The sequence below is a fragment of the Columba livia genome, chromosome 3 (assembly GCF_036013475.1).
Source record: "Columba livia isolate bColLiv1 breed racing homer chromosome 3, bColLiv1.pat.W.v2, whole genome shotgun sequence".
Lineage (NCBI taxonomy): Eukaryota > Metazoa > Chordata > Aves > Columbiformes > Columbidae > Columba > Columba livia.
In genome coordinates this window covers 118,358,462-118,377,691 of record NC_088604.1, presented here as the reverse complement: position 1 = coordinate 118,377,691, position 19,230 = coordinate 118,358,462, and the positions used below count along the sequence as shown (strand labels likewise).

The following is a 19,230-nucleotide window of genomic DNA, read 5'->3' as shown; positions in this document are numbered from 1 at the left end:
TTTCTTAAACGGGATTGTAAGTAACTGAGTCAGATCCTGCCTACTTTTAGCAGGAAACAACATGTCTTGAATTTAATGGCAGCTTGAAACCCAAGTTAATCTTGTTGCATATTATGCAGTAATTAGCGATGCAATAATGTCCTTTAATGTACCTCTGGAATAAGCAGGGTGAGTTTCTTTAGCCAGTCTTGCAAATGGTCACTGTCCGCCAGGCTGGATTTGGCCAGGGAACAGCAGTGAGCCCAACTCACCAGGAGCCACATGGAGTAGTGAGTGACTGAAAGGAAAGGAGGAGAGAGTCAATCGCGCTGTAACTAACAGAAGCAGCTCTTTAGGTTGAAGAGTTGCATAGTTCTGGCACATGACATTTATTTCAGTCATACTATGTGCAAGACTAAATCCTTACTGGCATGTAAGATATTCCTGAAACTCTGAATGTTATCCATATGTTGCTAAATACTGACCACTGCACTACTGAGGACAATTAAATTAGATTACTCTAAGTATTACCAATCTGGGGCACAATCCTTTCCTGCATCTCTATGCTAATGGGTGGCATCATGTCTTCACATGAACATTTCCCTGGAGTAACTAGTGTATCTGTTCCTTTCTTCTTAACAGCTAAAAGTAACCAGGTGATACACGGTATTTACTCAGAATTCAAGTTCACAGACATTAACGTCTGCAGGGGAGAACAAAGTGCACACCTGTGCTGTACTTTTGACAATTTGATACAGACTTAATCTCACACAGGTCACTGCGACCAAGAGGGACAGATTGCGGAGCTCCACAAAATTCTGGGCTCAGAATTATTTCTGTAAACCAGAATAAAGGTGACTATTGGTGCCTCTATTATGGCGTTATATATGCTCATCTTCGGAGGTTACGAATAAAGCTGTTTTGCCTACCAAAACCAGCTCCTCTGGAGATGAAGACATGGCTACAGTCCAAAATTTCAATTAATATAAAACAATTCCCAGAGAATAAAGCCTCTCCGTGTATTCCCACCTAGATTATAACAGCCCTAGCACTACCAAGGAAAACAATTTTAACGCATTCTAATGCTGGAATCAAACAAATACGTAGTTTGGTATCTTCAATATGATTTCATTACTATTAGTTCATAACATACAGCACTAACCTTCATGTCTTGATCTGTGATCAGACTGAGCTTTCAACACCCTGAACAGGAAGAAGATAAAGCCACTTGAACTTCATCACAGAATGTAACAGATTATCACTTACAAATACACACAAGTAACAACACAGTTACTCTTAAGTCGCCACTAACAAAACTAACATTTTAATCTTAAAAGGTGTTATTTCTTGCAATATTCAAAATTAGCAACAATAATAAAAATACCAAAATCTTCAAGCATCCCCTTAAAGCTTTTCTGACTACAGGACAAAAAGTCAAGCAAAAATACCCACAACCCCTTTAGTTTATCCAAAAAAGAGAAGCTGTGAAACACAACTAAGAACTGGCCTGTAGAGCAGAAAGCTGCAATTCTTCACAGAGAACTGCGCTTTGAACAAACATTTGCCAACTTTAGACACATTTTAAATGTTTGCATTTCTTTACTTACATTTTTATAAATTACAAGGAAAGGTTAAGAAAGCAAAACCACACTGTATATATTGAAAATTATTCCTGCAACTTGGCTAGAGGTTAAAATTAGGCACACTTGTAGACTTGACTGGAAATGCTCTGAGTGACCCTAACAATCTTTCAAAAATACGGTAAAACACACTTGGAACTTGGTAAAACTTGACCTGGAATCAGGGAATTTTACAACATGAAATGCAGCAAACCCCCTGACGTCCCCACCACCAGTCCCGTTCCATCAGGACAAAGTCTTATATAGAATTGCTTTTCTCAGGCAAAAAGGACAAGAATCTCTAGCAGCCCATTTCTGAAGGTAAAATTTTGCCTTCGGTACCTGCACACTAAAATAAGGGTAATTTCAGCAGTAATAAGGTAATGGCTGGGAAAAACAAGTCAAAACTGTCAGATGACTAAGCAGCTCAAAAGCAAATTTACTTTAATTTCTCCTTTACACGGCCTTGAAATTGAGAAGACTAATTGCTACAAACAGAACAAAGAAATAGTTTTGGCATGAGAATTTCTGAGCGCAGACCACGTCTCTTTTGTTACTCCGTGTTTTATACCCTGACCATTGAGAATTTTTGCCACTCTCCTCTTTCTCACTCATCTCTAAGGGTGGGAGAGGTGACTAAGAAAAGCAAGTCTAGTGCCCATAGACTTAAATTTCCGATCTGGGTGTTAATGGGGACTACAAGTGAAAGAGCTATTTACTTTATTTAAAGCAGCGATGAAAATGTGCACACTCGATTAGCTTTATTACAAAAATAAAAAGATATTGTACCTAGGTGCCAAGTTGTCATATGTATAAGCAACTGACATAAGTCGCTGAATCAAACTGGTTCCCTGGACAAGTACAAGAAACACCTTTAAAAATTGAAGTCAAAAGAAAAAAAAAAACACAGTTAATATAACAACAAGCTTTTTGATCTGTTTTTAAATTATACACTGTGTGAATCTAAAACAAACCCACCTGTGCAGAGGAAGAGCAAAATACAAATCACAGCATCTCCATAGTTAAAACTTATGTTGTTTTTATTAAAGCAGCTCTAAAAGCCTGTGTTTCATTGACTAAGTCTAGATGCTAAAATTTCATCTTATTTCTCTAAGAAAGACAATTTAACTGAATAGAAAAATCAACCATTTATGCAATCCTTTTGGTAAAAACATTATTTTTTTTAGAGCATAGACTACTCCCTGCCTTTTAAAAATCTCAGGCCTGAAGAGAACAAGGTTGAGGATGAGGCTGGATATGTAAGTTTTGCCTATCTCTGATACATTCACTTCAATTATCCATTTGTGAAGAACGTGACAAGCTACATAGAATTTTCAAATCAAAGTCTGAAGAAAGTACTTAAAAATATTTAGATAGCAAATAACAAAATTCATCAATCGACAATGAAAAATACAAAACCAGTTACAGAAACTGGTAGCAGCATTCACACATAGGCAATGTTAAAACATTTAATACATTTGATAATTTCCTCATATCATAGTAGCTTTGGCAATTTAGGGATCTGTTTTACCCAATACTTCTAGAAGAGTTGAAGTTTTTCCGCATATAACAATGACAAACGGGAAGTTTGGCTCCAGCTCACATTTCAGAGTCATTATTCCAAAGCTCACAAAACGCACACGCGGTTGATATCCTACCTCTGTTAAACGAGGTATGTGAAGGCCCTTGGCGTGGTCGCTCGCGGTTTTCCTCGATTTGCCCGGCCACGTTCTTTTCCTGTGACTCTCGGCCACGCCAGACCAGGCAAAGACATCGTGGTACGCTAAATCCAGATCCGAAGGATCCACTGCAAACTGGCAGATCAGCTTCAGCAAGCAAGCCAGACAGTCGAGCTGCCACTGTGAAGAAGAAAAGGCAGTGTTCCTTTTTCAGGGGTTTATTTAACAAATAATTCCACACTTGTTACAGAATTTGACATGAAAAGCTTAAGTAAGGTGTAAAGGCTAAACAGCTAGAATCCTAACTGGCAAAACCTCACCACAAGAGGCAATAAAGGGGAAGGTTATGTAACAAAAACAGACTTAATGAATGTATACTTGCCTTCTTTTTAGCATTTCAGTAACTGTCATCAGTTTTATACATATATATGTATGCTTGTTCATTGACTTCTTTTTATGCACATATGACTCAGAGCTTGAGATATTTCAATATTTTTTAAGCAAATTGAAAATAAAAGACAAAAATTAACTGTAATTTTAAAAGTTTTCATTATAATAAGAATTTAGCTCAAACTAGTAACAAAATGATCATGAAAAAGACATATAAGCACAACTAATGATCATGTTTGTTATTGAAAAGTGTCTTTATTAACGCCATAGACACAATGCTGCAACTTCTGTCTCAATGCCAACAAGGGGAAACGGTATTTCTTGACCTCTTCAGATGTAAAGATAATTAACAATTACTGCTTTTAAAACAGGCTATAATAAAAGTTTCTGAATAGCAAGAAAAAGACAGAAAAGAAGGAAAATATAAAGTTTGGCTAATTTGGATTTTAAGTGTGGTACGCAATAATATTATCAATGCAGTTGCAATCATTCCTAAAGATGAACCTCAGGTTTGTTTCTCTAAGATGTTCTCAAGATCTGCAGTTTTACCTTCTACAAACTGGGATCTTTATGACTGAACAAAATTTAAACCAAAAATACACAGAAAAATACAAAGGGTGGTTTTAAAATAGAAAAAAGCAGAAGTATGTGGTTTGTTTGTTTTTTTTCCTAAGAAAACAAATTATTCCAGGAATCTAAAATATTCAAGAAAAATATGCTATTGCATAGACTGGTGGTTTCAATTACAGAATTCATTTATTTCACTTGCTACAGAAAAGTAACTATTAGAAAGGCTGAAAGTAATTGAAAGTCTTTACAAATGAGAGTTATGTTATTCTGGAGAAAAATACTGAATAAACACCTACCACAGTCCATGATTCCTGTTCTTTAGGCTCTAAGATTCCAGAATTGAAAATTTCTAGTAACTGTTGGAGCCCTCCAGCAGCAACAAACTGTAAATATATTATGGAAACAACGTGAGAAAAAACAGAATAAATAATAAATACAGAAATAATAAATAATAAAATTATCTATCTATCTATATAATAATAAATACAGAAATATCACTAAGTATCAGGCCTGATAACACAGAAAAACTTCAAAATGTTATACTAAATTGGGGATAAAAAATTCCAAGATAGATCATGTTTTGAATGGGTTTTCATTTTATATCTTTTTTTGAAGAATTGTATTAGGTATCACAGAATATTGTAGGAAAATCAAACCTTGCAGCTCCACGTGTTTTTACTGTTTTCTATTTGATCCTCACTTGAATCATCTGAGTCTGGGTAAAGATCGCTGTAACTACCCTAAAGATAAACAAGAACAATTCATTGTCAAAACAGTTAAAGAATTAAAATGGTGTAAAATAACTCAGCAATATGTATTTTGGTTTAGAGAGAAAAACATGCATTCTGTGCAGGAAAAGCTATTACCGTAGATTCACGTCTTATTCTCCTGTTGGGCTTTCCCAAAGCTTCGATAATTTCCAGGGCGTACAGAAGTTTATGGGCACTTTTTATTCGCAAAAGATCCTTCCAGCTAAAGCCATCATTACCCTTCAAAGACAAAAAAGACAGAAAACAATTAACGCAATTATATGTAATGCTGATCTATCTAAAAAACGCAAGGAGAGGATTTTTAAAGTGACACGAACAAATTATTTGGCTTTAATTTAATCTGTTATTTGAAATTAGACAATTTCAAGCATATTTCTACACATGATTAACCATTTGAAGAATGCACATTCAGCAACAAAATCTGTAAACCTCCAGCATTATTATAAGATAAAGGTATATACAATTTTTCAGTAGAAGAAGCCAAAAGTTATATACTCTAAATTATAACTTCCACTAAAAAGGACAAGAAAACAACCAGGTAAGTACCCATGTTTTGAAGGTGTAGAAGGGAGTACAAAAGGATCACTATCACAACAGCCATAGTGCTAAAGCAAGGCTGCAAATGAAGAAATTGCTGGTTCAATTCAAACCAAAAGACTGTGGCAATTAGTACTGACTAATCACTTATTAACTGATTTAAAAGAATATATAAAAACAAACTTTAGCAACTAAGCTGACATCTCTGTTTCGTTTAATTTCATAAGAATTATTAGGTTTACTTGTGTCTCAGCCTACTTAAGACACTTTCTATTTAACATTCCTATTTGGAGAAAATTCAACTGAAACACTATATAATAAAGATAAACATGTAAAACAAGCATTCTTTTTTCACCTGTTCATCGGAAATATTCTGGAATGCCTGCAACATATTAGGGCACGTTGGCAGAAGCATTAAGAGTTCCCAGACACGTCTGGATAAGTTTTCTGCATGGAGATGGAGTTCTTCACACCTTGAACTCTGAGAAACCACAAAACAACCATTCTTATTGTGAACTTCTTGGAGAAAATAAGCTTTCAAAGTCCAAAAATGTACTTTTTCTTAATTAAGAAGCTATCTCTTATCCAAAGTAAAACCATAAATAGACGTGATAATTGAAGTTTCCCTGAACCTGCAAGAAACTACATTCACAGAATCACAGAATGTCAGGGATTGGAAGGGACCTCGAAAGCTCATCCAGTGCAATCCCCCCACCGGAGCAGGAACACCCAGATGAGGTTACACAGGAAGGTGTCCAGGCGGGTTGGAATGTCTGCAGAGAAGGAGACTCCACAACCTCCCTGGGCAGCCTGGGCCAGTATTCTGTCACCCTTACTGAGAAGAAGTTTCTTCTCAAATTTAAGGATGCTGTGGGAGACTGTGTCAAATGCTTTACTGAAGTCAAGGCAGACCACGTCCACCGCTCTGCCATCATCCATCCATCTTGTCATGTCCTCATAAAAGTCAATGAGGTTGGTCAAGCACGACTTCCCCTTGGTGAAGCCATGTTGACTGTCCCTAATGACCTTCTTATACCTGATATGTCTTGAGATGGCACCAAGGAGAAGCTGTTCCATCAGTTTCCCAGGGATGGAGGTGAGGCTTACCGCTCTATAGTTACCCAGGTCCTCCTTCTTGCCCTTTTGGAAGACTGGAGTGGCATCTGCTTTCCTCCAGTCCTCAGGCACCTCTCCCATTTCCCAAGACTTGGCAAAGATGATGAAGAGCAGTCCAGCAATGACCTCAGCCAGCTCCCTCAGCACCCGCGGGTGCATCCCATCCGGACCCATGGATTTAGGGATGTCCAGATTGCCTAACTGCTCCCTAACACAGTCCTCATCAACCGAGGGAAACTCCTCCATTGTCCTGCCTTCCTCTAGGGCCTCTGCGGTACAGGGCTCCTCAGGACAGCCTCCGGCAGAGTAGACAGAGACAAAGAAGGCATTCAATAACTCTGCCTTCTCTGTATCTTCTGTCACCAGACAGAATAATTCCATTATCTTTACAGCTTATCACATACTTTGAAATATTCAAGTGTAAATACAACTTAAAAACAAACTACTGGCTTGAATATACCAGTGCATATTTAATTTTCCACAAGCTAATATGGCATATAAGACATAAAACCTGAGCTTTTGCAATAAAACTTTTACAAACCTTTCTTCAAGCCAATTCCCATTATTAGGTACAATATCTATTTAAATAACCAATATTCTTTCCTAAGAATTACTTTTTCATAGCTTCTACAATATTTAAAACATTTAAAATACAACTGAACAATGTTATTAAGAAAATCAGAAAAATCATGATAATGATTACACCATCCTTGAAATGTGAATATACAGACAATAAACATATCTCGCAATTGGATAGAGTACTCGAAAAATAGGCTAGTAAGGAAAAATAGATCCAATGAAATAGGTCTTAAATGTAATTATTCTAATAAAATTACTCTAAATTACCTCAGAGTCTTCCATAGCCACTTCTCCAGAAGGAGGCTTAAAAGAGGCGAGCATCTCCAACAAATCAAAAAGGGTGGTAAGATGAGGCTCTTGCAGGAGTAAAAGCATTGGAATGTTGTCCTTCTGAGGAGGGGGCAGGCAGGACGCTGGCAGCTGAACACCTTCACCCTTCCGTTCTCTCCTCGGTGCGCCCAGGGATACAAACACCATCTAGAAACAGAGAGAATCAACAAGGAGGAGAGAGACGATTCAAAAAATTCATATGCTAAAGCCATGGAATGTTTTCAGCAGGGTCAGAATGAAGAACTTAAAGATATATCAATATTTTTGTTGTCAAGTCTTTACTGAGCAGTATTTTGAGCAACTACCGTAATTAAAGCTTGGGTTTACTTTAATTTCAAGCATTCGTGGCATAGCTGCATACACTGCTGTTTTCTTGTCCCTCATCCCTTATTTTGCCTTTCAGGCTGGGGAGACTCTAATGCTGGACTGACTTCTCAGTATATAAATGAAATGGCACAAAAACTAATCCAGAGGAAAAATGAGATAAATTGGCTCCAAGAACTGAAGAATGCTAGCGAGGGCACAGTGACACAAATAGCAGCGTGGTGGGAAAAGCAGACATCTGTTATACTGGCATAACAACGTTCTCAGGCAAACTGCTCCTGCTGACTAGTTGTCACCTCCAAATATTGATCACATCCAGCCATTCAGACTGAATGTTACTGCTGCTCCGAGTTCTGCAAACACCTGATTGCGCCACAGTGCAATTCTGTAAAATTATCTATGTTAATAAGAAAAAAATAAAATTAAAAACTGGTTTTGCTTTTGAATTAACCCAATCCATTTAGCAAAAAGAACTGATGGAAGATGCACTCAAACAGATCATCTGATTCAGAACTGCAAGAGTCAACACAGACTGGCTGCCACAATTACTTACAGCCAGGAGTGGCACATGTAAGCGTATCAGCCACTAATAATCTTTCTGAAAAGATGTTAGCAGATCCCTGTAGGTGTAGAGTAGTTTAGTTTTCCTTTAGATAGAAAGAATGTATGTGAGGATGTGCTAGTGAGTTTTGTTATAGTCCCACCTCCCTCAAATAGTCACAATGTCATTCATATGTATACCAATCAAATTAAGCTCTTCCATGCTGCAATTTCAGCAAACTTATGGGTAGACCACTCTAGGGGGAACGCTGAATCGAAACAGAAGATCACAAATAAATGTTTAAAAATGCTTCAGATTTAACCCGGGAAAAGAGAGGGAGAGTCACTGCTACTATGGAAATGAGTTCAACGATTCAGACAAAACGTGAATAACTTGATTTTATTGTCATTGCTCTCTAGTTTTCTTTGATGAATGCAAAAACCTGATATTTTTGTTTCACTCCGAGTTTTCACATCTGCTAGCACAACGAGAATTAGGTTTTAAAAATGATTTATTATTTTAAAGACTGACAACAGGAGCAAGGCCTGACAACATTAAGTTGGGGGACATATCAGATAGCTTGAAACAACTAGTTTCAGAAAACTGTAGGATGCTCCCAAAGAAATGTAGACCTTCCACCACAACTACCTGTATCAGCTGTGCTAGACCAAAGCAACACAGAAATCTTTTTCAGTGAGTGCTATCTATATGCTGGTAATACCTGCATATCCTTGAAACCCAATTCATGAAGCGTTTTTTCATCATAATCAGTTGTCAGTTCATGCCCAGATGAAATCATTCTCACAGGTCCCATGAGGCCACCTAGAATAAAAACATATTTCGGTAGATTTCTGGAATCGTAGTTTCTTTTCTAATGGAAGCCCTAAGACTTATTTTTAATAGTACACCCTACGATAGCCAAAAAAAAGGTGTAAATCTAGAATTTCAAGAGCCAAAAGTTTACACCAATTTAATGAAACTGAAATCCCACCTGAGAAAACAACTAAAAACCAATTAAGGGCAATGAGATTTAGCTCTATAAGGAGCAAGTTTGCTGATGACACCAAGCTGGGAGGAGTGGCTGACACGTCAGAAGGCTGTGCCGCCATCCAGCGAGACCTGGACAGGCTGGAGAGTTGGGCGCAGAAAAATTTAATGAAATATAACAAAAGAAAGTGTAGAGTCTTGCATCTGGGTAGGAACAACCCCAGGTTCCAGTATAAGTTGGGGAATGACCTGTTAGAGAGCAGTGTAGCGGAACGGGACCTGGGGGTCCTGGGGACAGCAGGGTGACCATGAGCCAGCACTGGGCCCTTGTGGCCAGGAAGGCCACTGGTACCTGGGGTGGATTAGAAGGGGGGTGGTCAGTAGGTCAGAGAGGTTCTCCTGCCCCTCTGCTCTGCCCTGGGGAGACCACACCTGGAATATTGTGTCCAGTTGTGGCCCCTCAGTTCCAGAAGGACAGGGAACTGCTGGAGAGAGTCCAGCGCAGGGCAACAAAGATACCGAAGGGAGTGGAGCATCTCCCGTGTGAGGAAAGGCTGAGGGAGCTGGGGCTCTTGAGCTTGGAGAAGAGGAGACTGAGGGGTAACCTTATTAATGTTTACAAATATATAAAGGGTGAGTGTCAGGAGGATGGAGCCAGGCTCTTCTCCGTGACAACCAGTGAGAGGACAAGGGGTAATGGGTTCAAACTGGAACACAAGAGGTTCCACTTAAATTTGAGAAGAAACTTCTCAGTAAGGGTGACAGAGCCTGGCCCAGGCTGCCCAGGGGGGTTGTGGAGTCTCCTTCTCTGCAGACATTCCAACCCGCCTGGACACCTTCCTGTGTAACCTCATCTGGGTGTTCCTGCCCCATGGGGGGATTGGACTGGATCATCTTTGAGGTCCCTTCCAACCCCTGACACTCTGTGATTGTGTGATTCCGTGAAAAGGTAAGAGGAAAAACTTGTACGCTGACACCATGAGCCTGTAATTTTGATTGGAATTTGATAAACTCTGCTCAGATTTCTAACTCAGTTGATGAAATAATCAATTTCATGTTCCTAACCAGGAACTGGTTTCTGTTGTAGATTAACTAATACCGGTGCATTAAAATGGACATAGTAAAAGGTCACTGAGTCAGAGGTGTGCACTATGTCCCTTACAACACGTCTCCTGTGATGCAGAATGACCCAAGTTTTAAAGTGTAAACACTCAATACACTGAACCATAGTTCACAGAGATCTTTCTGACCAAAAAATACTATTAGAAAGTCCTTTTTTTAAAAAAAAATCGATACAAAACAGTCCCCAAAATAGAGTATGGAGGAGTAAACGTGCAGATTTTAACTGCAAGTCTCAGTTTCAATTGAAAAGTAAAACTCGTGTGTAAAACTAGATTATTCCAAACCCAGCTTACCAGGGAACTCTCCTTTGCGGCTGCTTTGGCCAAACTCCTGAAGTTGCGCTTGTTGATTTATCTGCTCCTTCTGCAGGTTTTCGTACCAATGGGTGACCTCAGCCCGTAGATCAGCCACCTGATCACTAGGATACATTTCTATAGTCATCTGAAACAAACCAGAGATTTTATTTTTCAAAGCGCACGGTGGACTTACTGAAATTTAACACTGTGGGATGCGCCTTCTGAAGGGTTTTTAAGTTACCTTGTCAGGAAGCCCCGCAGGCTGACAGACAATTCTTAATGGTAGCGACTGTTTGTCACTCAGGGCTTTCAAGTGACTGCTGATGCCAGTGCCTTCGATCTGCCACTGCCTCAAGTGATACGCAAACCTTAAGAAGCAGGTAAAAACAGTGGAAAAGTATTTTTGTCAAAACCTATTTAACGCAAATGTTCAATAAACAATGAGAGGAAAGCCAAAACTTGCACCTTTATTCACTGTTTTTTCCAAGCTAAGAGGAAATTATTGATATTCTCCCTGTTTTTCAAATAAAACTAAAGTAACTTTGAAACGTGAGGGATAGGAAAACATGAAGCACATTCATATGTATTTACACAGCAACAAGGGCCAACTCTTGTAACTGTTTAAACCTTATATATTACCTTGCAAAATTTTCCACTACTGTCCTTACTTTACACAAAGAAAAACAAAGAAACTAATACTTACATTAAGAATAATAACTCATTCGTCATTATGATAAGAGGAATATAAATAAATTCTGCATCCAAGTATATCAATGGAGCTATTTACCTTCTCCTAAAAGCCTCCAGGTGAGTTTTCAGCATCAAGAGTCCCCTTTCAATAATGGTCAGACTTGAATGCGAGTCTCTCTCAAGGTTACTAGATGCTATCATCAGACTCTCCATACACTTGCTAATAAATTCCTGTTCTTTTTCCAGACCAGTTTTACCTGTAATATCAGTTAAAGTCAATTATATACACATAACTTTAGGTCTATGCATTTTAATACCAAGAATAAGAATCACATTAGGTTTTTTTTAAACATTTTAAACAGAAAACGAAAGTAAAAATTCATACCGTTGATGTAGTAAGAGTTGATATACTGGATAGCCGCTCGACTAACATCACCAGACTGTGCTCTTAAAGCAATACCCCAGAACTGGTCCATGCCACACAGCTGTTTTGACAAGAAGAAAACAAACACAGAAACAAAACATCGCCTCGTTATTTAATTGGGAGTGATGCTTTTCTGACCTGAGACATTTTATTTGCCTCTTGATGCAACTACTAAAAATATCTCTGTTGTTCCTCTGCTCAGGCTGTCGCCACTGCACACATCAATTACTATATTAATAGTATATACTTCATAAATATTTTCATAGTTTGAAGTGTGAGAACTGGTTAAAATTCAAGAATGAATTTTCATTTTTGACAAAGAGGAATACTTTCAAATGAAGCCTTAAAATCACAACTATTATCGGTATTCATTGCAAGAATGGAAATTTTAATTAAAAATTGCTTCAAGTCAATTCAGAGAAAAATATCCTAGACCTAATTTTATTTCTGAGATACTTTATATGAAAAACTACAGAAGAACTTGTAAAACACATACGTAAACTGAGACACATTTCACAACAGATTTCTAGGCAGAATTAAATATGCCTAGTTGAATGCCATCTGAATCTTCTTATTTATAAAATAAGAACGTTACAAACCCATTCTTTAAACACCACAGTGAACAGGGTTCAGTTATACCACGTATATTATGCAGTCCACAAGGACACACAGGCAACAGGTATCACTTTCTTTGTGCTTTCCTGTCTGTGCCTCTAGAGACAAAATCCACACATGTTCAAAGCCACGAGGGAAGGTCAGGATCACTGGTCCCTCTTATCTCCATTTCAGTGTCTGACACTTGCAAGTTTTGAGTCCTGTGCTTCCAGGGCTCTCCTCAAGGCAGGAATCCATACAGGTGTCACCGCTATGGACTGTGACATTACCATTTCAAACCAGTAAATAACATTCAAGCCACTAAGTTCTCAGGAGATATGTCATTTCCCCTTCCCGCAGAAAGAAGAGTGTAGAGTGTAGAATCTGGGCTGACCTCTGAGTTTGAGCCGCCGTCATACGCGCTGGTAGCCAATCGAGCCAAATTGCACAAATGCTGGAAGAGGTTTAGGCCAGTCATACTGATAGTCTCCGGTTTTAGTTGTGGCATCTAAATAAAATGAATGCACTTTAGTATGGAAAAAACAATTCAGTGCTGGAATGGATAGCAATTACAGGCTATTTATTTCATTAGCACAGAAAAACGTCATTTTTATTAGCAATCATATTCAAATGTAGTAGACCAATTAAAATTTATTCTTGCAAAAGACCACACTTTGTGAATGGTATATACAATATAAAAAATCAACCACGATTGGCTTAAACAAACCACTTTACCACTGATTTGGACTGTAACAGTGCAGAGGGAACAAAAATTATTCTGGTAATATCAGCTACTTATCAACAGCAGAAAAATTTGTCCGCAGACAAGACATGTCCATTCAAAAAAATCACACGCTTAGAAAACCAGACAAAAAATGTGTAACCTTGAAAAAGCAGCAGACTACATTAATTATTTCACAATCAAGTAAACAACAGTGTGAAAAGAATTTATGTCAATGTATTAATCTCTTCCCTCCAAGCAGAGAAAAATCATTGCATGACGAGTGGGGCCCTCCCAGACCACTGAAGGCATATTTTTCATAGAAACAATTTAAACTACATTAAATAATGCTGATTCGGAAAGAAACGCTTTTATTAGAAGGCTGTAATTAACTCTCGACATACCTTTTCCAAAAAAAGATGCTTGTAAGTCTCCATACCCATAGCATGCTGATCTTTACTTCGTACTTGATTCAAGAACCAGTGTAGTGCATCATCGTAACATTCAGAATCTTCTACTAAGCAGTGCCACAGTATGTCCACTTGTTCTAAACTCAACCCTAAAAATCAGGAAAGTATTTTTAACTACTCCTTTATAACATCAAATATAGAGCAAAACACACACAGAAGAGTTTTGTCAGGACAAGAAGTTTTCGGAAACAAGAAACCTGAGATCTCACACCAAACAGCGGGTTGTTTTTTCAGTTTATAAGTAATTATTGGCCACAACTTAGAGCTCAATATTGAGACTGTGGCTGGAACTAGGATCTCTATTTCATCACTTCTCCTTTCAGGAGAACAGTAGGTTTATTTTCTTAGCTGGCAGATAAACATTTGTGATCCCAACAAATTTCTTTAAAAAGAATTGTGGCTATCCTATCAGCAATTGCAAATACAGTGTCTGAATTTTTTTTTCTCTTTGCTACAGATACTCTTCTTCCGTCCTGTAATGACCAGAAGGACAAGCCATACATCGTGTGCCAATGCTGACCACCTATCATGAGACTACCCAAACGACTCCTCCCTTCAATCGCTTTAATAAATGACCTCAATATGTACTCAACCAAAAGTCTGTACAGAGCTGATGCTGAAGCACTGAAGGTGATTAGTTTATAAGGGCTTAAAAAGAGAGCGGCCAAAAGAATTTATGGAAGAGAAAGCCACCAAGGGTTACTACAAATTATGTTTGACTTGGAATTCTATCAGCCACGTCAAAAGATTTCTATTTTTAACCTTTTAGGAAGAAAATGTTTCAGCATCTGTACAGATGGACTAACATATACTATACCATATTATATACTAATTTCACAGAAGTGTAAGCCAATTTCTGACAGTTTTAAAATATAAAGAATTGTTCCTTTTTGGTATAACAACTTACTTACAGTGCACTCCACCAAAGGATCTCTGGGAACATTATGGATATGAATCAAAACCCACAAATACAGAATATATTATATTTCGGCAGTTACTACAGTCCTAATATTTAGAAAAAATGAAGCATGGAGAACATAAAAATTTGTTCTCACAGAACTGGAATAGAATCTAAACTCCAATGCTGGTTCTGTGCTTTCATCAAAAAACCTTCCTTCTTTCGAAACACTACCAGAGATTATTTAAAATTGCATGTATAAAACATCAATTATTCAAGCTAACATTGATTATTAAGTACTACGTGAGCCTTATGATGAGGTGCTTCTCTGGTAAGGTAACCTCAAATACTTACTGAAATGATCTGGCGATCCTAGAGTTGAAAACACACATGTCAGGAATTGAAGACGAACCTGAACTTCTGCACTGTGGCTGTATCTAAAATTTAAATTTGTATTTTAAAAAGTTTATTTAATTGTTTATTGTCACAACTTTTTTACCACATTCATACACGTGCCTCTTAAAAGCATAAATACCTTTTTCTTATAAGTTTCTTTCTGAACTTCAATATAGTCTAGACTACAGGCGTACACTTAACAGAACCACACTGAACAACTGGAACGACACACGCATCATTACTAGATAAGGTACCTTTTTTGGTTGTTTTTTTGGCATGCAGTCCAGTTTAAGTGCATCATTTTGTCATTAGCATCCTGCAGGATCTGACCTTAATTTTCTCCTGAACTTGTAAAATGCTGGTATTTCTACCCTGAGTTTCTGATTCCAGCTGATATCCATTATTTATAAAAACATTTTCACAACTTCACATACAAATATTAACTTTATTTCTATTTACAAGGTAGAAGTTTAATGGTCAAAGGAGCAGAACAATGTATCACTTTGCCTGAATTGGAAGCAATTTGTCCCACTTTCAATCAGGTTTTGAATACTTCTCACAAGAGCAACATCCAATGGAAAGGAGTACGAAGAAGTAAAAACTTGACCCATAAATAGCAACATTTTTCAGTTGTGGAAGCCCATATTTACATATTGACTTTGACATATATCAAAGCATGACAAGTCCATTCCTCCAGGGTTGGGAAGCTAGAAATTGCATCACTTGGGTGTATACACCTGATTTTTATTATACAGATTGGAAAGTATGGATAAATGTGTTAAATACAAAGGTTAATGATAACAGATTTTAAAACTAAAACATCTGAATAGTTTTATGATCTAAAATAGCTTTGATTTGAATACATAAAATCTTCATGTTTTATTTGTAAACAAATATTCAATTAATGTCTAACAAAAATGACATGAGAGTTGTTGCATTTTTTTTTTAACAGAAAAGGAAGCTTTTTGAAATGTTATTGTCGTTATAGGCCTTTGTTTCCCTAAACATGTGATGTCCCTATAGAAAGTATTTACATATAAGAACACATCAGAAGCACCAGAAGAAAAGCAGAAAAGAAACGTTTACAAACATCAAATCTCAGGCACCCAAAGCCAGTTTTGTACTTACAGCGCGTGTTTATGTCGTCCTTCCCTGACTGCCTGAATGTAGTGTACCAAGTTATCAAAGAAAAGTTTCATCATGTTAAGTTCCTTTTCTGCCCACCTGTGTCAATTTAAAGGGCAGAAAGTGTTATGCTTGGCTTTAAAAGGTCAGAAAAGCTACACAAATTAGACAGCTACTATTAGGAAAATTGTACACACATAAAGCCAAAGTAAACATTCCGTTTTCCATCCACCAGGAATTCAAGAGTATTTTCTAGACAGTACTCTCTTCTTCCATGTCATCCAACAGGCTCCACAATGGCATTATTTTCAGGCACAGGGCTGACAAAACACTCCCCTTCGAGACCATAAAAACTGTTTCTAAAGGCCCTAATTCAGAAAAAGTCTGAGCCAAAACTCAGAACTGGGTATATAGTTAAAAGTCATGGCAAAAAGGCCAAGAAAAAATGCTGATAATCTTTCCCCAAAATTCCAGCAGTCTGTTCTTCACAGTCAGACCAGGTAGGTACACAGTTTGTTCTAGTACGGAATGCTATACTATCTATCTTCCCATTCCAAATGTTTTCTTATAGACCAAATTTTTGCTACTGAGAAGCATTTGACTTACAATCAGAACAGAATGACGCAGCATCGAATTATGACAACTTTCTACAATTTGCCTAGTACTGTCTGAAAATCCTTTGCTACTTAAAGGGGAGGGAGGGAATAAAAAAAACATACAAAAATTAGTCTTCATTTCATTTACAACAGTTGTGTATTATGAAGAAACCTAGTGATAAGACAAGCTCACACATCTAGGCCAGGCAACAGCCAGATAATAACCTTAGGTCATTATCAATTTGGACACACTAAAGCCTTGCAGCAGTCCCTAAAATTTCACTGCTCCTGGTGATTTAGGCTGCTGGGGACAAGGTGCTACTTACATTGTTATCCAATGTGTATCATAACTGCTCCCAAATTGTTGAAACGTACCAAAGAGCTTTGGAAGAAGACGAAGTGAAACTACTACTGATCTAAAGGAGAAAGAGAGAAATGATGACAATACACGGCTGTTACAAAATTAAAACAGTCCATTTTAAAATTACTTTGAGAAGCTCAGGTTTGGTGAGCTACAGACTAACTGAAAACACCAGAAACACCCGTGTGAAATCCACTCTCATGTCAGCCAACTACTTTTCTCAATCTGAACTACACATACTTCAAATTCTATACGCGTTAATACCCTGGACATGCAGCTGTCGGACACATATAAAAATAAAACAGTATACATTTTTTTTCTTATTAAAAATTACTTAAGTTTCAAAAGATAAATTATTAGTTTTGGGTTTCATAAAATATCTTCTGAAATTTCAGCAAAATGAGTATGGTTTTTCTACAAACAGACAACAGGAGAAATATATCTGCCTTAAATTCATTATAGACACAAGTAGGTGTGTATAGTAAGACAACTATCTAGGAAAACTCAAGCGCATTAACTGCATGTTACAGAACTTGTACATTGGTGATAAGCATCTTTACATTTCTTTCAATAATTAACACCATCTCACAAATACAATTCTTAGCAAAACGGCAACAACACAACACTGCAGGTGATGTTCAGCAGTTGATTGGTTGTATCAATTAAATAAATGTCACTTTTGCCAGTCTTCAAACTGTAGAATCTCACAGCTTTGGCTGGTATTAAACCAATTATCTGAGGTCAAGGTATTACTTCTACCTGCAGCTGCTTCTTCACAGAAATTAGACACCACAACAGACGTGGTGGAAAAGAACTCGTCTGTTCCGCAGCCACTTGCATGTAAAATCTAAATATTCAGTTCAAAACGCTTATGCTAAGGCACTCGACCTTGCATTCAACTTGCTAAGACGTGGGCCTGATTTTACCAAATGGTAGGAAGGCGGTGAGCTCTGGCAGAAGGGAGAACAGCCCAACGCAACGTGATGAGAAATTCAGGACACCAACGGAATAGAAACATCAGATGCACCCACACCACCTTGAAAACTTATTTTTACCCTTTTGGTTTTGTCTGGTTTAACTTGTCTTCCTGTAAAATGAAATACCCATTACAGTCAACTCGGATTTTCTATATGTTGCAAAAATAGATACATGTAAAACCAGAGAATTTATTATTTAAGTTACCTGTTGTTTGCTAAATTTTCTAAGCAGCCTTCAATAAATCTCATTCGAATCTGTCTGTCAGTGAACCAGCATACTAAGGAACAGAGCAGCTTCTCTGCTTCATTTATTAACCCTTCAGAGAGATGAATCTACAGCAAGTAGAAAGAAAGGGCACTGAATAGCATATATTTATTTTCTTTTAAAAAATATTCTTTTCTGGTATTCAACTTACTGCATCTTCATCCTGGACCAGATCCCACAAAAGGGTATTTCCTTTCTTACAAACATTATCCAAATTAATGTCCGTCACCGCATTGCTATTATATTGATGTTTATGGACTGCTGGTCCTGAACAAAATATAAAGACCGTTATTGAATAAATAGAAGGAACTATCTAATCTGAACATTATTGCCTAAGTGCATGAACAACAACATGCTTTAATTAACACGGCTATTTTAAAGCGTATACAACACCACTCTAATTGCAGCCCTTTTTTACATGTGGGTTCTTAAAAGAAGACAAAATATTATGACCATACGAGAAGTTAACAGGGCAGCTAAGCCAATATTTACTTTGTTTTTGGCTAATGGGAAGGTACAATAAAAACAACACGTAAGAATTACAGGTGCAGGTGCTATTGCTTTTTAATTTAATTAGATTTAATTCATAGTATAATTAAAATATTTCTTCAGTCTTTCTGCAGTGCTGTGGTCTGAATAAAAGTATCTTTATAACTACCATGGTTGGAAAGCAAGAAAGAAGCACATTTCAATGAATTCCTCTCATACTGCATGATCTCCTCTATCTAACTAAACATCAGGCAAAACAAACACCATTTTTTTTTTATATACGACAGAGTATCAAAGTGAATGATTTTAGAAACTCATCATGTTTTCATAAATACTGATAGATATTTTCCTTCTTCTATGTGGCCACAGCTGGTACCATTCATTT

At 37.4% G+C, this 19,230-nt stretch overlaps 1 protein-coding gene across 15 annotated transcripts in view; it reads right to left on the bottom strand.

The window, feature by feature from the left end:
- The window catches only part of USP34 (ubiquitin specific peptidase 34), a 121,054-nt gene that overhangs the window by 43,798 nt on the left and 58,026 nt on the right, over nt 1-19,230 (bottom strand). For 14 of the 15 annotated variants that reach the window (XM_065059321.1, XM_065059327.1, XM_065059325.1 and 11 more), the window contains 21 exons: nt 18,508-18,623; nt 18,297-18,424; nt 17,080-17,169; nt 16,161-16,256; nt 14,991-15,073; nt 13,673-13,827; nt 12,942-13,055; nt 11,915-12,014; nt 11,627-11,786; nt 11,081-11,207; nt 10,837-10,984; nt 9,156-9,256; nt 7,507-7,716; nt 5,900-6,025; nt 5,104-5,226; nt 4,894-4,977; nt 4,534-4,620; nt 3,257-3,457; nt 2,388-2,470; nt 1,142-1,182; nt 153-277 (listed from right to left, as the gene is read on the bottom strand). In XM_065059321.1, the coding sequence (XP_064915393.1) occupies nt 153-277; nt 1,142-1,182; nt 2,388-2,470; nt 3,257-3,457; nt 4,534-4,620; nt 4,894-4,977; nt 5,104-5,226; nt 5,900-6,025; nt 7,507-7,716; nt 9,156-9,256; nt 10,837-10,984; nt 11,081-11,207; nt 11,627-11,786; nt 11,915-12,014; nt 12,942-13,055; nt 13,673-13,827; nt 14,991-15,073; nt 16,161-16,256; nt 17,080-17,169; nt 18,297-18,424; nt 18,508-18,623 (2,498 nt within the window). The remainder of the gene's footprint in view (nt 1-152; nt 278-1,141; nt 1,183-2,387; nt 2,471-3,256; nt 3,458-4,533; nt 4,621-4,893; nt 4,978-5,103; nt 5,227-5,899; nt 6,026-7,506; nt 7,717-9,155; nt 9,257-10,836; nt 10,985-11,080; nt 11,208-11,626; nt 11,787-11,914; nt 12,015-12,941; nt 13,056-13,672; nt 13,828-14,990; nt 15,074-16,160; nt 16,257-17,079; nt 17,170-18,296; nt 18,425-18,507; nt 18,624-19,230) is intronic. The other variant, XM_065059323.1, reaches the window with a different exon arrangement.